A 17,980-nucleotide genomic window follows, 5' to 3' on the forward strand; every position below is an offset into this window, starting at 1 on the left:
TAACACATTTTTCTATTTAACGACAGTGAAAAAGACACCACGCTCCATGTAGCCATCAGAATCACTCTCCTCATCCAGCTCTCACTGACTGTATATGCAACCACCTCAGCTAAAAAAAAAAGAAAGTAGCAAGGCTACATGGCAGCTATAATAGAAAATATACTATTTCTTTGTTCAGTTTATTCCATTATGTTTAGTGTATATATATATATAGCATAATCATATATTCTATGATTGTGGTTCAACTACTCAGAGAAAGAAGGACTAAAGAAGGAACTGGAATTCCAGGAGCCAGAACAGTTTGCTTATTTTACAACCAAACTGCAAGCTATATCTGATCACCAGACAGGTCTCAGGGATTATAAAGAAGCCTTTTAACTTGGAGAAACAATCACTGAGAGGCAAACCTGAATTCCCAAAGATCCTGTTGATTGCCACTGGCAAAGCCACAAGCAGAATGACGTTCTGCAGCCTCCCCTCTGAGCCTAAAGGCTCTGGAGAGAAGTCCACAGCTGGTGTATGGAAACAAATTGCATGTCCAGCATTTATAATTAGAAGCTTCGTTGTGTGGATCTATGTTCCCCCACAAGGAAGTGACAGTGATTTAAGAGCCCAGAGCTCCAGGCCAGCACACTCTGCCAGGTGTGCATGTTCTCTCCACATCTGGTTTTCAGAGCAAGACTTAGATGGATTCAAACTACAAAACCCTAAAACCACATATATTAGCCACAATACTTCTCCAGTTAAACTATATCTACATATATATATACACGCACCTACAACAGAAATTACGAATTTTGGCTTGCAGCTTTCTACTCAGCCAACGAAAGCGTCCAAATCGGGAAGCTGACACCTGAGTAGGCTGAATACACTTCACCCCAGAGCAATCACTTGGCCACTGACCTACAAGTTCTGCAATACAGAGGTTCCTGTTCCCACTTCCCCTCCACTCTCAGCCCGCTCCTGAAGACAAACCAGGGTCACCATCACCCACAAGAGACGTGCTGGTTTAGCTCCCCAGCCCACAGCCCTGCCTGCAATGGTGCAGTCAGTGTGCACTGTCACCAGGTGGCCTGTCCTGCAGCAGAGCTCCCAGGAAGCCAGCGCTCCTCCTGAGAGCGGCCCAGAAGGGCCCCTGGCAAGCAGCAGCACTACAGCACACATTGCACTTCCCTCCACCTCCTGTCCCTCAGCCGAGGCTGATAAGTGCTAACGTCACCTCTGCTCACTGCCTGAGGCAGGTACACCGCAGCCACAAGAGCAGCACGTAAAGCAAGGGCCATTCCCCGTATGTGCCATACACTGAGGGGAACACCTGCCACCGAGATGCACACTTCACAAGATACATTCAACAGCTCTGATGACTACATCAGTTGATTTTGCAGTGCCCTGAGGGTCAAACTAAGCTTCATCAGTGACAATGCGCATGTACAGCACATTTCACAGAGCAGACAGAGAATGTACAAGAGAGAGGATGAGCAACTACTGAAGCCACCACACCAAAGAGCTCAAGTGGAGGGCAGTACAGAATAAGGCGTCTTTCAGTGGACACCATCACAGATGACCAGTACCATCAGTCACATCCAGGCACTGGCATGGGTTGACAGCAGGTCAGATCTTTCTCTGGAGCCATGTGGTTGACTTTTAAGTCACTGCCTTCTGCAGTAAAATACCCATTTGTTCAAGGAACATGGATGTTTGCTGTAATGAGCAGAGGTCAGCATAAGAAAAAGCCTTTGGGGAGACAAGCCTCCCCTTCCTTCCTTCTTGCTGGCCTTCAGGTCTCCAGAAATAACTGAATAGAGTTTGAGGGCTGGCCCTTGGCGTGCTGCTGCAGTGAAGACTTTGGCTCACTGGCATAAGAGCACAGAAAGGCTGAAAATGCTGGAAATGGAGCAAGACTACAGGGTTATAAGGAAAGTACAGAGCCTTCTGCATTACCAGCAGCAGCAAGGGCAACGACAAAACATATTATGCTACATGAAAGGTGGAAAATTCGCCCTCCTTATATGTTGGTGTCTTATGTCTGTATGTCAGTACTCTCTTACATCCCCATTGAGACATTATGTCCCAGGAACCCTGACAGAAACCACACCTCAGAGGTACCTGTTGGCAGGCCAGGACTTCTAGTGGTGCCCAAGAGATCTGAACACAATTTCCTTTGAAAACTAAGCCACTTTGTGAGCAGCTTTGAAGTACCAGCAACAACTGGTGCTTCTGCAGCTACAAACTTGAGTCTCCTCAGCTCTGTTGATGACACCTGTACACATAAGGAACACACAAAAATTTCTCATCTCAGTTGAACAGCAAAGCTGTAACTGTTGAAACACCAATTCCTGTAAACAGAAGACTCTGCCTTACGCTGGCCTCACTGCAGACCACATAACCTTGGATCCCTTAGCAACAAGTTGTTCTGACATGCTTCTGCAATTGAAAGAGCTTGCCAGATAATCTCCCAAATCTTCTAACATCAAGGTGTGATCCAAAGCCCACGCACTGCACTGAAAAACTCCACCAGCTTCATCTGGTTTTTGGATTTGCTGACCTGTAGCAGTTCTTAAAGTACACAAAAAGACATTTAGCACTGTTATACCTAAGAATAGTAAGTCTTCTGGACTATTGCCAGCATGTAAATCAGTAGGATGCATTTGTATTTATACAGAGCTCTGAAGTATCACAACTCTTAAAACCAAGCACTTAAGACAGTATGATGCCATGCACTGCAGCACACAGCCTAATCTCCCCACACAGATTCACCAACGAGACCAGGAATGCCCCATTCCCACTGTCCAGCAAAGAGCATCTGCACGGACTTTGCATGAGGTCACAACTTTGCAGCTGCCTCGCTTCCTATCAGGTCTGCATGCAGCCCTCCACACATCAAAGTCTCACAAGACTCACACACACGCTCCTCGAAACAGAAACAGCCAGATGTCTGTGTCTAGAAGCCTCTCCCAAGATATTAGCATTAATGAATCCTTTAGAAGAAATGAAAAGAAACAGATATCACTGGAACATTGCCTTTAAGTGTAGATTAGTTTTTAAGGAAAAGAGAACTACCTTTCCAGTTCCTTGAATTAGTACTTTTAAGAAATTCTGGAATCTGGCTTTGTAAAACTAAAAGTCTTTATAAGCACCTTGCTAAGGCTTTATGATAAAACATACCAATGTTCTTACAATTATGCTCATTTTAATGATTTCAACTTGGAAAATTAACAATTTTAGAATGTTTGGTTTTATTAAATAAAAGCAAGTCACTTTTTTCAATTGAGACTGAAGAGCTACAGAGCTATTTTGCATACTTTTGCTGCATCCTGTCTGGAAGAAAAACTTTCAACTGTAATTAAAAACTCTACCGTCTCACTGAGAGACTATGCCTAGAGCTGTGTTGGGCAAATCATCCCAGCCTTGATGCAGTTACAGGAGCAAAATGTGTTTTTATGACACTGTAAAAAAGATTATTCTTGTGCACATTAAGCTTATTTTGGTGGAGACATTGACATAAACTATCTACAGTAAAACTTTTGCCAGAACAGAACTCAGTATCAGAGCACAATCTGGCACTGCTCCAGCAAGACAAGACTGAAGACAGACGTAGTCAGAGGAACAAATGAGCCCTTCAGGAAAAACTCAGCAATTGGGCTGCACAGGTTCTGACTGGAAATTTAAGTCTCTGTTTAAATTAATACTAGAAAGGATAATAAGTTCGACTTGAATTTGCATGTCTGCACACAGTCTTTCCATGGATATATAGACATATCTAGAAAGGTATATAATATAATTTAATTAATATATATATTTATATATTAATAGATAATTATTTAATATAATTATATGCTAATTCCTCTCTTAAAAAGCAAGTAGTTTTGCTTAGCCAGCATTCATCTCACCTTCTGCTCAAGTGCTTCAGCAGCAACTGCATTATGATGCACAAATACACTTCCCCTACCAAGTAACCTCTCCGGCTGCAGCAAAAGTACCTGTGTGAACCAGAACCACAGAACCAGACACCACATACTCTGTCTCTCCAGCCAACTTGGGATTCACTGCCCCATACTATGGACATTGAGAGTAACTTCAGATGGGGGCGAGCTCTAACACCAGTCTATTGAAGGGAACAGCCTGAACATACATTGAGTATCAGGTCAGGAGATAGTAGGAAGCAGCCAGTAGAAGCTTTTATCACATTGTACCCCAAGGATCTGCGAGAGGCTGATTTGCTCCCGAAGCTTCCTGGTAGGTGAGAAGCACCACAAGACTAGCCAACATCCTGCAAGTTACTTGGCACTTCACTGCTATTTAGAAATGTGGACATGCTTCATGACAAAAGCACAGGCACCACATCAGTAGCACACTCCATCCTGAGCTTTCTGGGCACCAGATGAATGACAAAGTCCAATCAGAGTTTGGAGCAATTACTCCGCCAGCACCCATTCATAAAGAAGGACACCTGGGCATAGCCAGCAAAAAATGCCATCTGCAATGGCAAAGAACACTTGTGACCAGGACAAATACCGGGCATAAATAATACAACCAACATGAGCACTGCCTGCAAGGTGAAAGAAGATAGAGTGCCTTACAGCTTTGTATCTCTCTAAAATCTATTGTAAAGGCCTTTTTTGGAATCGCCTTCCCAGGTGCCCTTACACAACAGGTTTGAGGCCCTGGAGCTTGAGAGACCGGTGGGTGAGGATGAGGTGAATAGTCTATCCAGAAGGATGCCTAGGGCGAGGAAGTTGACTCCACGCCTCAGGACTGCCTCCACTAAGAAAGAAAGAAGGGTAATTGTTGTAGGTGACTCCCTTCTCAGGGGAACAGAGGGACCTATTTGTCGACCTGACCCTACCTGTAGGGGTCTGCTGCCTCCCTGGGGCCAGGGTCAGGGATATTGCCAGAAAGCTTCCTAACCTGGTTCGCCCCTCTGACTACTACCCTCTTTTGACAGTCCAGGCTGGCAGAGATGCTATTGAAGAGAGAAGCCTGAAGGCTATCAAATGGGACTTTAGGGGACTGGGATGATTAGTAGATGGAGTGGGAGTACAGGTCGTGCTTTCCTCCATCCCTACAGTGGCAGGGAGGGGTATGGAGAGGACATGGAAAGCCCACCTGATAAACAGGTGGCTCAGAAGCTGGTGCCAACACAGAAATTTTGTTTTTTTGACCACAGGGTGGTTTACTTGGCACCCAGCCTGCTAACTGCAGATGGGTCTCACCTGTCTCTAAGGGGAAAACAGATACTAGCACAGGAGCTGGCAGGGCTCATTGAGAGGGCTTTAAACTAGGTAGGAAGGGGGACTGGGATGGGGATGGAATAAGGCTCATTAGAGGTGTGCCAGGGGGAACAATGTCAGGGACTGAGGAGCCGGCAATGGCCCAGCTGAAGTGCACTCACAAGCCCCCCCATGAAGGGGGACTTCAACTTCCCAGACATATCCTGGAAATGCAATACAGCTCAGAGGAAGCAGTCTAGGAGGTTTCTGGAGAGCGTGGCAGATAGTTTCCTGATGCAACTGGTTAGTGAGCCTACCAGGGGAAGTGCCCCAGTAGACCTTCTGTTCATAAACAGAGAAGAACTGGTGGGAGATGTGGTGGTCGGGAGCTGTCTTGGGCAGAGTGACCACGAAATGGTAGAGTCCTCTATTCTTGGTGAAGTCAGGAGGGAGACCACTAAAACTGCTGTCTTGGACTTCCGGAGGGTAGACTTTGAGCTGTTCAGGACGCTGGTTGGCAGAGCCCCTTGGGAGGCAGTCCTGAAGGGCAGAGGAGTCCAGGAAGGCTGGGAACTCCTCAAGAAGGAAATCTTAATGGCTCAGGAGCGGTCTGTCCCCACGTGCCCAAAGATGAGCCGGCGTGGAAGAAGACCGGCCTGGCTGAACAGAGAGTTGTGGCTAGAGCTTAGGAAAAAAGAGAGGGTTTATGATCTTTGGAAAAGAGGGCAGGCCACTCAGAAGGATTATAGGGATGTTGTAAGGATATGCGGGGACAAAATTAGAAAGGCCAAAGCTCATCTGGAGCTCAATCTGGCTACTGCTGTTAAAGACAACAGAAAATGTTTTTATAAATACATTAACACGAAAAGGAGGACTAAGGAGAATCTCCATCCTTTACTGGATGCGGGGGGAAACTTTGTGACAAGAGACGAGGAAAAGGCTGAGGTGCTTAATGCCTTCTTTGCCTCAGTCTTTAGCAGCAAGACCAGTTGTTCTCTGGATACCCGGTACCCTGAGCTGGTGGAAGGAGATGGGGAGCAGAATGTGGCCCTCACAATCCACGAGGAAATGGTTGGTGACCTGCTACAACACTTAGATGTATGCAAGTTGATGGGGCCGGATAGGATCCACCTGAGGGTACTGAGAGAGCTGCTGGAAGAACTGGCCAAGCCGCTTTCCATCATTTATCAGCAGTCATGGCTATCAGTGGAGGTCCCAGTTGACTGGCGGCTAGCAGATGTGACACCCATCTACAAGAAGGGCCGGAAGGTAGACCCAGGAAACTATAGGCCTGTTAATTTGACCTCAGTGCCAGGAAAGCTCATGGAGCAGATTATCTTGAGTGTCATCACGCGGCACTTTAAGGGCAAGCAGGCAATCAGGCCCAGTCAGCATGGGTTTATGAAAGGCAGGTCCTGCTTGATGAACCTGATCTCCTTCTATGACAAAGCGACGCGCTTAGTGGATGAGGGAAAGGCTGTGGATGTGGTCTACCTTGACTTCAGTAAGGCTTTGGACAACGTTTCCCACTGCATTCTCCTCAAGAAACTGGCTGCTCATGGCTTGGACTGGCGTAAGCTTCGTTGGGTTAAAAACTGGTTGGATAGCCAGGCCCAAAGAGTCATGGTGAATGGAGTTAAATCCAGTTGGAGGCCGGTCACTAGTGGAGTCCCCCAGGGCTCAGTACTGGGGCCAGTTCTCTTTAATATCTTTATCGATGATCTGGATGAGGGGATCGAGTGTACCCGCATAAGTTTGCAGATGACACCAAGTTAGGTGCGTGCATTGATCTGCTCGAGGGTAGGAAGGCTCTGCAGGATGATCTGGATAGGCTGGACCGATGGGCTGAGGTCAACTGTATGAAGTTCAGTAAGGCCAAGTGCCAGGTCCTGCACCTGGGGCACAACAACCCCAAGCAGTGCTACAGGCTGGGAGATGAGTGGTTGGAAAGCTGCCTGGCAGAGAAGGACCTGGGAGTACTGGTTGATAGTCAGCTGAATATGAGCCAGCAGTGTGCTCAGGTGGCCAAGAAGGCCAACAGCATCCTGGCTTGTATAAGAAACAGTGTGGCCAGGAGGGCTAAGGAAGTGATTGTCCCCCTGTACGTGGCTCTGGTGAGGCCGCACCTCGAGTACTGTGTTCAGTTTTGGGCCCATCGCTACAAGAACGACATCGAGATGCTCGAGCGAGTCCAGAGAAGGGCAACGAAGCTGGTGTGGGGTCTGGAGAACAAGTCTTATGAGGAGCGGCTGAGGGAGCTGGGATTGTTCAGTCTGGAGAAGAGGAGGCTCAGGGGAGACCTCATTGCACTCTATAAATACCTTAAAGGAGGCTGTAGCGAGGTGGGGATTGGTCTATTCTCCCACGTGCCTGGTGACAGGATGAGGGGGAATGGGCTAAAGTTGTGCCAGAGGAGGTTTAGGTTGGTTATTAGGAAGAACTTCTTTACTGAAAGGGTTGTTTGGCATTGGAATGGGCTGCCCAGGGAAGTGGTTGAGTCACCATCCCTGGAGGTCTTTAAAAGACATTTAGATGTAGAGCTTAGTGATCTGGTTTAGTGGAGGAGTTGTTAGTGTTAGGTCAGAGGATGGACTAAGTGATCTTGGAGGTCTCTTCCAACCTAGATGATTCTGTGATTTTCAAGCAAAGTATTTCTGTGAGAAGTCTCAAGCAGACACTAATCAGTGGCTAAAGCGCAGCCACAGCATGTTGAAACAGAGAAGTTTGATTTTTTGCAGGGCGTTCACACTGATGCACCTCTAGAGACTACACAACAGATGGCATTAAAGAGAGCTTTTAATGATTTTTAGTATACCCTCTTCAAATGAAAGATGAGATCCGTTTTCCAGGCTAAATCCGATTCTGCTATCCTGTTGTGTTCAAGGGAATGCCTTTGAGTTGTGATGCGCTTATCACATACAAAGGCAATGAAGTAGATCTGAGGAACCTGTTTCTGAACCTCTTTTCCGTTCAGAGAACAATTACGTGCAGAAGCAGCCCCATCAATTTCAAAGGAATGATAAAAAAAAAAAACACAAAACAAATGAAAAACAACATTTGCTCCAATTTAATTCTGTTGTTGAGCCTATTTCCTTATCTTCTTCCCTCAAGGAAGCCAAAATGGAGTGGGCAACAGTTCCACCTGAACAATTTGAAGATGGGCTTTATCTTGTGTAGAGCTGTGGGAAGCACAGACGCAGATGATGCAGCACCTCTACCTAAGTACCACGGCACCAGAGAGGACTCATGAAGTTTCTTTCCCCAGCTTTGTCACTGGCTCAACAGGTGACCATGAGCATATCAATTACTCAACCTCCAGCTTTTCTTGCTGCAAGACAGAGGGAAGGACTGCTGCCTTTCTGTGGGAGAAAGGAACTTGCCCTCTAGAGAAACACCCACCAACCTATGTACCAAGCTGGCATGCCTGTAGGCAAACACAGGAGGAAACTTTGCAGGACCACACCATCTGGCTGTTATACTGAGGCACAGACCCTAACTACAGTGCTTTAACCTACTTTGATATGCATAAAATCTGTATATCCTGCAGCTGCTGCCTTCTGTAGCGGTCAGTTTGGGCTCCTTTCCCTCCTTTCCCCCACCACCACTGATTTCATCAGGCAGCACAACAAATTGCTCTCTTCTGGAGCACTCTGAAAATCTCTGTGCTCATCCTCCATCATGCCACTGGGAAACAACTGAGCAATTGAGTCTGTTGTATTTCTCTGGATGACTCCTCCATACAGACTATATATAAATATACACAGACACACATGAACAGATAATAATAGAAGGTTTATTTAGCCAAACACCTGCTACCCAAATCTTTCCAATGGTGTGTTATGAGAAAAAAAAGAAAACAAAAAAAAAAAAACACAAAGCACTGCAAGTAACCCAGAAGTGACACTTGCAGCAAAACACCTCCTTTATTTCAGTTCAAGGACATCACTCTTTGACCGACAGGAAAGGGGAAGTTTTTTAAAGTTCCTTTTATAGGTCAAGATAACATAGAGCATTATCCAAAACAGCATCTTGTACTGGGTCTGAAAAGAAGCTTAAAAACTGTACCTTGCTATGAGCCCTGCCAGCACCCCAATAGTTTCCTAAGGTATTTAAAGCAGATTTTGGAGCATCTGAACAGCTGTGCTGAAGTTTTATTAACCACAACGCAGATCTGGCACGTCTTGAAAGCCCAAGATATACCAAGACAGAACCATTTCACAGTAACACCAGGCAAACTTAAGACTTCATGCATATTTCCATATAACCTAATATGGGGGGGGAAAAATAAACCACATGGTCACATGAGCACTGGAACTAATGCATCCCGCCTTCCTCAGGATGTATGCCATGACTGATTGTAACATACAGAAATGCTCATTGTCGCAGTCTCCCCATAGACTGTTCATTTTTCTGATCACTTCGCTCCCACATGGACTCTCATATCTTACACAGGTCGAGTTCATTTGCAGTTTTTCCTGCAATGGTAATCCACTAAGGTCTTCCTGTTCTAACTGGGTTGCTCATTTTGACAAAACCTGTAGTCATTTAATAATCCTGAAGGTAGTTTTCTCTCAGGGCCATTTTTAGCCAAACGATGGGTGAAAAACATTACTGGGAAGGAAGAGGAAGGGAGGAGTCAAACAGACAGTGAGATCACACATACTATGGCCATAGGAAATCAGACTAAAAATGTTTTTTCCCAACAAACATCTGTGGTTGTTTCTTTTAAGTCAGGGTTGAACGATAAGTCAGTTCAGCCATAAAAATTCAGAAACAGGAATATAATGTTCAACAGCACGAAGCAAAGGTTCAAGGTACAAATTCAAAGACTTCCTCAGACAGGTAAACAACGTATAGACTTTGACTCTTAAAATGCTTTAGAATTTGAAATCTTAACCATACTTGATCTCCAGGCACCTGCTTACAAAACACCATACCATGTTATACTGCTAAAGCAGGAGTAACAGCAAAGTTGCTTACACGTCACAGTAAATACTTCGAATACCACCATAGTTACTATCTCCACCATACCTAGGAATTGTATTTATTGTCCCATCATAAAGCAAGGTTATGAGCTTACAGTGGCAATTTTGATAAGCCTAATGAACACTCCTCTCTGAATACAACCTCTCTAAAAATGGATCACAGCATGTAAGCTTGCCAAAAAATATTTACACTTAGTTGCTTATAGGTCTGCAGCCACATATTATGGTTATTTATGACATGGCTGCCACCTATGATTAAAAAAAAAAAAAAAGACACTCATAGAAGTAAAAAAAAAAAAAACACAAAACAATATTATTCTACGGATCTCTGAGCTATGTAGCTCACAGATGAGTTGTGCACAAAGACTAAAAGGATTAATTTAACTGCATTGCAACTGCTGCATGGACCAAGTTAAAGGTCTTGTATATATACACAGCCGAGACGGTGATAACAGGCTCGTATTTACACTACGATAAAAAAGACAGGCCAGCAAAAGCAAGAATTATTTATTAAGAGCTCTCTGGCTTGCTTACTTCTCATGCTATAGGGGAAGAGGAAGCAAGGATAGTTTGGTTGTGGCAAGTCAGCAAACAACATTTCAATTATTGTGGAGAGTAGCTGCTATAAAAGGCAGTCTACAGTCTCAGAAGATCACTCTGACCTCTGCTGGTCCACTCAGAGAAGCTGAGCAGAAACTGCCTGCAGGGAGGCAGAAAAGTCCTCAAGGGTGAAGCAGTTCCCAAGCACATGACCATACTGTTCTTATGTGGTCTATCAATTCATTCAGTGTCACTCAGGTGAGCTTCCAATTTGCTTCTGTTTCACAGTCTCATACCAAGATTTAGCTTCTAGCCCTGCAGTTTGTTCTGGTGGCCGGCCAAGTCCTAGCACAAGGCTTGAAGAGCCTCTCTCCCTTGACACTGATCCCCACCCCAGCACCTCTTCGCAGCTTAGCCCTGGGTCCCCTCCAGTTTCAGGGCTGCGGTCTTAATGACCTGCATGAGAGCCACCCCAGCACAATGCACAAGACAGCTCAAAGCATGCCTTCCATGGGCCTTAAATCTTCCTAATGAGGAAAAAGCAGAAGGGTAGTAAGCCATTTTCCTCTAAAATGAAGGGCTTCAATGGCCTGCAGCACCATAGTGCTGTGCATAAACACATCATGCCAAGAGGCAGCTCCAGGGGTGGGAACCGTGTTGTCTCTGTTTCCCTTGTCAATCTGGAAGGAATACTCAGATTAAAAGCTGAGTCACACATTTCCATTTCCTTCACATCATGCTGGCAAAAGCATGGCCATGCTTTCTATATTACCACAGCATCAGTTCCCCAGTGAACACCAAAGCAGCAACTACAACAGGCCATCCTACAGCAAGGGGAGCTGTGGCCACAGGATCTGGCAAAAAATAACACACAAACTCAGCAAAATGGCCCCAGCTGAGTGACTGTGGCACTCTGACCGAGTGACTGGTCTCCTTAAAAACACGGTCTCACAACACTGACACTTCTTGTTGAAGAAGAGGCACCTCCAACCTGTTTAGGTTTAAAAGTCACCTTTGAACAAACTACTCTTTCCAAGCGTGCAGTTGCCATCCCCTGCTGGAAATGGGTTTTCTCCGCCATCTTCCTTCAGAAGTAAATGACATCACGGTAAAGGCACGACTGCTTCTGCTACTCCTCAGCAGAACCACAACAGAGAAACTTGATTTAAAATAGATAATGGAGGAAATACCAGTAAGCCACACCAGAACAACCAGGAGAAGGAAAGGGAAGCAATTTCCTTGAGATGGGTTTTGAGGCCAAATATTTTAAGTATTAAAATCTGCCTTCTAAATATCACAGGCAATTAATAGACTCAACATGGGCAAAGCACGCTCACTCAACAGCTAGTCAAAAGGAGACTGAAACTAGAGTTGCTTCCTACCCTACACCCCTCTGGCACCACAATAAAGCCAAGGCCAATTTTAACCAGCCAGAAAGCCAGAGCCGCATCTCAACATAAGGAAACCATGCTCAGATTTCCTGCGAGCAGAAGGCACCACTTTGTGCACAATGGGATGAGTTTCTCCACAAAAAGCATGTGTTTGGTCAGTCAGGGAATCGGAGGGCAACAGTGTACACTGTCCTCAAGGAGGTGATGCTCAGGGGAAAGTTATAGTTTGTTCATACAGGGCTGGACCATCTTTATCAAGCCTGTTGGCTAGAAGACAACTTTTTTGTGTAGACAGGGAGACGTGTTGCTTCAGTGCAAGCAGTACTATCTCCGCACAGCCTTTGGTGTAAACAGACAGCTACGAAAACACGTTGTGGGAGTATCTAGATGAGGCCAGCTGTGGGCAGCTAGCAGCATGCACCCCATGAAGCTGCACACCCCTAAGATGGGTGCAGCATCAGCTGGTGCTACGGCTGACAGAACTTCTTCCAGGTGCCCCATGCGAAAGGGGTAGGCCAACACCTTCATGCTCTCCTATGAGGGTGCCCATGCTAAATTCTGTCATGTGAGGGGTGACACCTTTTTGCTTAAGTTAGTCAGTTACTGAAATCCCCTGGGCAAAATATCTGTGCCAATATAAAAGGCATGGATAAACCAGGCACAAAACACAGGTGGATTTAATCATTCCCTCGCAGCTTTTACAATTCTCACACTTCGACTAGATTAAAAAAAGGGAAAAAAAGACTCCCACATTGTCACCAGCAGTTTATTTTACGCGGGTTCCCCTCCCAACGGCGAGCGGCCCAGTCGGGCAGCAGCCGAGGGCGCCCCTCTGACTGCCTGACCGGCGTTCGGCGACCAACCACCCCCCACCAACCGACCGCGGCGGTTCAGGCCGCTCCTCCTCCGTGCCTCGCCGCCGACCCCGGCCCCAGCCCTGGTCCGGCTGAGGCTCCACGCCCCGCCGGGGCAGGGCCCACTCGCAGGCCTGAGAGCGGGCGGGTGGGCGGGCAAGGCAGGCTGGCACGCCGCCGACCCAGCTGCTCCTTCGCCCTCCCCTCCACTGCCCCGGGTGGCGCTGCCCGGCTGGAGAATAAAAGGGGTTTCTGCCCTGCTCGGGGGCTGCTGCGGGGGGCGCCGGTGGGATGCACTTTTTGCCCCCCACCCCCCCCGGTCAAACTCACCCTCCTTGGCTTTCTTCTTCCTCGCCAGGGTGCCACCGAGCTTGCCCAGGAACGACTCATCTTTTTTCATCCTGTGGGGCCGCAGCGTCGGCGAGCGGATGGGAGCAGAGGACATGGGTTTCGCCTTGGGGAGGGGGGTAACGGGGCAGCCGGCCCGAGCCCTGCCGTGCCCTGTGCGGGGGTCTGGAGTGTCCCGCGGAGCCGAACAAAGCCCTGCGAGCGGCGAGGAGGGGGAAAGCTCCCGGCCGGCCGCGGTGGGGAGCAGGGGGCGTGCAAGCCTCGGAGGCGCGGAGGGCAGGGGGCGGGCTGGGAGCCGCTGCCGCCGGCCACAGCGCCCTGCCACGGCGGGGAAGGCCGCAGGCGGCAGGGGTGGGACAACATGGTCACCCGACGCGGGTGGCGGCCGCTCCAGAGGGATGCACCGGGCACCCGGAGAGCCTCGAGGATAAAAAATAAATAAATAAAAACATTTGAGATTTCAAATGTTCAAATTTGAGGAGGAGAGCTGTGCTGATAGGGGTTAGAAAAGGGGGTGAATGGACTGCAGCTGTGACTTCCCCTCCCGGCACGGGGTGTGAGGGACTCCATGGGCACCTCAGAGAGGGAGCACCGCCACCGTAAGCAAAGCGTATAGGCAGAGAAACAGCCGAAACCAGTTAGTTGTGATCCCAAAGAAGTTTTCATTACGGCATCAGGGAGCGTGATGAGGGCTCTGTGGAATACACGTTAGAAACATCCTGAAAGAGTTCCTAGTGTTAGGCTCTGATCCTGCAAAGTCTGATGCGCATACTTAACTTTAAGCTCCTGAAGGGATCCCATTGACTTTAATGAGACTGCTGGGTACCTAAAGTTATGCACATGCCCTTGGCCATGATCCTGCCACAGCTCCCCATCAGCAGCCCTTACCCCAGCACAGAACTTGTCAAGTCAAGGCGACTTGACAGAGGGTCCATGCACCCAGCCTAGGGCAGCTTGAAGGACAGATTTTCCTGCCTGACCTGCCACAGGAGCAGCACTACGCAACGCATCTTTGACTTTGCCTTGTGTTTTCAAGAAAGGAGACTAAGTGTTTTGCATTTCTGTTGTAACTAGTTACTTGGAGCAGTTTTCTAAACACAGAGACACCATTAATTACCTATGTTGCATCTGTATAAAAATATTTGTTGTTGTTTTTGTTTTGTTTTGTGTGTGGAAAGTATTATTTAACATGATAGCTAATGATACTGAAGAACACAATGCTTTCTCACGTCATTGTGTCTCTAATTGGTTTTCTATCTGCATTTGAACCATGGGTTCGCCATAGGGGCTCCACTCCTGCTGTTGCATTTTGCAAATCAATGGGAGAGTGAAAAACAAAGGCTGGCAAAACACAGAATCAAGGGGTAGTCACAGGTTTGGAGCAGGACCTGCAGCCGCTTTGAATGTTAGCGTTTAATGGATTAGGTTTCCAGGCTATAATGTCCCTCTGCTCAAGCCACCCACTGCTCCAGCACATGAGGGACAAAGTCACCCACAGCACTGCTGCGCATCGCTGGCAAAAGCAACCGAGAGCTGGGAGCGCTGGCCACGTGTCGCCGACGTCCTGGGAACAGCAACTAGAAGGTGATTCTAGTGACATGATAAATTGGTGTCCAAATAGAATGCAAACACAGGGCAAGTTCAAATTGTTTCTTTAAGCACTGGTCAGTCCTGAAGCTTACACAGAATTTGTTTTCTTATTCCTGTCCAAAGTTGTTGTTTTTTTCTTTTTTTTTCTCCTGATTTCAGAAATTAATTTCAATAAGTGGAAATCCTGCTTAAGACATTGGTTATAACCTCAGCTTCTCTTCCTGTTTCCTTGGCATGTCCCAGACCTGCCAGCGGCTTTCAATTCTGATTTTTTTTACTGCAAGATATGAGGAAGCATCCTGTGATCAATGTTGCACACAGCATACAAAAGGGATTTTATAAGGATCTGCCCGCAGTCAATGTTTAACGCGTAGCTGATACAAATTGCAGTGACCACACGATCATGTCCACATCATCCTGGCTCCATGCACCTGTCTACCAAGCACTGCAATACTCCTCTCCCCTAATCTGCTCAAATATTCTTTAAAGGTTACTGCTTCACCAGGACACTCGTGTCATGCTTTGTTACAGAAGTGTTTGTCTTAATTCATAGGTAACCCTGCTGTTATAAATGAAGATACACCTCAATCTGAATTTAGTAATATTTATAAAAGGCAAGTAAACAGTGCTGAGTGCGCGGGGAGTCTACGCTCTACCAACATGCACACACACCTGTCGAACTTTCTAAATATATAGAACATTGCTTTTACATATTCATAAGAAACCCAAGTACGCTTATACAAATGTACAATCAGAAAAGGTATCAATTGAAACATAAACATGGCAAAGTTTTCCGAATTCTGGCAAGTGTTTAACAAACAATCCTTTAAGTCTGTTACTATTGATGTCCATGACTAGGGAGCATAGTTGGAGTTGGTAATCCTGGTTGAAATGCTCCCATATCTTCCATGACTTCATTAATTTTTCTCAGATCATATAACAAGTCTCCATTTTCTATTCCTTTTCTTGATTACAAACACCGGATAAGTCCAGGGCTAGTCATGGGTACAATATGTCTCGCTTTAAGTTGTTAAGCAACTCGGCCTTCGGGCCTTATGTATCCTATTCCTCCCGGATCTAAGGGAAACAGATCCGGCTCCTTTTCAGGGCCTGTAGGGCTTAGATCAAAAGGAACGTCCAGGTCACCAGGGGGCATAACAGCAAAGGCCTGCGATGGCAGTAGCGGCGGGGGGGGCCGATGGTGTAGCAGGTGGATCAGTGGACGAGCCCGCAGCTCCCTCACTATCTGGCAAATCACACGTTTCTGATTGTGGTCGCACATGGCTCTTTAAGGCCTCAGAGACTGCTCGCCAGGGGCCAAGCAATCCCACCGCAACCCCGTCGTCTCTAGTAGCAGAGTGCCACACCTTGACCTCAATTTGGTCCCATGTTTCAGGATCATAAACTGTCTGATTGTTAATAAAGGGAATAAGCTGTAAGGTTACCAGGACAGTCTTTGTTTCTAAGGACGTATGATTCCCCATAATGCTAACTGCTTACCTTCAGCCAGCGAGGGGCAGTTGTGTGCGCGGGTCCGCTTCTCTCAGCTGGAGCTTCCTTCCAGCTCCGGTGCGCGTATTTCCAGCAACCTTCTATACGAGCTTCTTTGAGCGGTTTGCTGAGTTTGACCGAACCTATCTTCATGAGGCGATCAACGTCCCTGTTCCTGTCCTGGTCCCTGTTCTGCTAGCCTGTCCCTGTTGTTCATGTCCCTGTTTTTCTTCATGTCCCTGTTTGTTTTCCTCAGGTCCCTGTTCGGGTGCCATTTGTGGCGTAATGACCACACGGACACCAGGGTTCTTTTAGGATCAGTAACTGCTACTACTTTATTGATGACAGAACTTCATCATATCGTGTTGCATCCCATATTGAGGACAGGCTCCCTTCTTATACTATTCGCCCCACAGCAGTCCTTTTCCGCTAACTCTTCATTGGTCAAACAACTTTGCCCGGCAACCAGCAAACCCCCAGCAACTTCCATGCCTTAACGGCTGGAGAACAAGCAACCCGAGACGTCATGGCGTCTCCTGAATCACCCTTCTTTGTTCCCTCTAAACTCTTTACATTCCTGATGGCCTCATCGTTAAGAGTCTGATGGGGCTTGTGGACCCCCATGGCCACACTCCCACATCTCCCCCTTCTTTATTAAGATCAACCATCTTCTTGACAGGAATTATTACTCCACATATCACACTGCCTTTAAAAATCTGTGAACTTTATGCTATGCTACTCTGATTTTGTAATGTATGGTAAATCTAAACTAAAAACTGAGGAAGTTTTTCTTGGTTAGACAGCCCATTGCCCCAGCCTTAATCAAACATCCTCCTTCCAGCAAATGCTTGATCTTCATACCTCACAGCAAGAAAAACCTGTCTTGTGTTTGCCTGTGAAGGATCTTTTGATGAATACTGTTTATTGATATGGCTTCTTGGGAAGGACAAATAAGTTTGGTTTTCTGAAACTACAGTGTATTGCCCATAGCAGAGGATTTTTACCCTGTTCATTTATTAGAGGAAAAAAAGGATTAACATACCAAAAACTTCAGGTATTCTACTGTGTAGAATACTACAACTAATTCAACTAATACACATTTTTCCAGTGAACATTTCAAGACTTAGAGTCATTAACGAGATGCATTTTTGCTAGTCGGACTCAGATACACTATGAATAGATGCATCTTTCACACAGTTCTGAGTGTACTTATCCAAAACTGCAGCTGCCTAAATCCCTCAGTACCAAGTTGGCCAGTCAAGTGTGTTTTCGCATCATTTAGCAGTGGTAGTGCCAGTACTGTGGGTGTTGAAGAGTTGCATAATTTATTAAATAAGTCAGTTCAAACACAGCTCCTCCAGCTGTTTGAGGGAACGCTCTCAAAATCTTCACAGAATGAAAGATCTGTGATCTATAAGACTTGTGTTACAATACAAGCACTGGTGGTAAAATTAACTCCTGTGCAGCAGATGGCTCAGGACAAAGACCAGGCATACACTGCATCCACAGAGAACAGTCCCTGCAGTTCTTTCCACTTCGTAAGTTAACGTTAAAATAAGTATTTTGAATAA

General features: G+C 46.5%; 1 protein-coding gene across 1 annotated transcript in view; it reads right to left on the reverse strand.

The window, feature by feature from the left end:
* The window catches only part of PARVB (parvin beta), a 70,997-nt gene extending 57,349 nt beyond the window's left edge, over positions 1 to 13,648 (reverse strand). Inside the window, exon 1 of the mRNA XM_035550947.2 lies at positions 13,311 to 13,648. Within this exon, the coding sequence (XP_035406840.1) occupies positions 13,311 to 13,425 (115 nt within the window). The 5' untranslated portion in view covers positions 13,426 to 13,648. The remainder of the gene's footprint in view (positions 1 to 13,310) is intronic.
* Between the last annotated feature and the right edge of the window lie 4,332 nt (positions 13,649 to 17,980).

This window comes from Cygnus atratus, chromosome 1 (assembly GCF_013377495.2).
Source record: "Cygnus atratus isolate AKBS03 ecotype Queensland, Australia chromosome 1, CAtr_DNAZoo_HiC_assembly, whole genome shotgun sequence".
Taxonomy (NCBI): domain Eukaryota; kingdom Metazoa; phylum Chordata; class Aves; order Anseriformes; family Anatidae; genus Cygnus; species Cygnus atratus.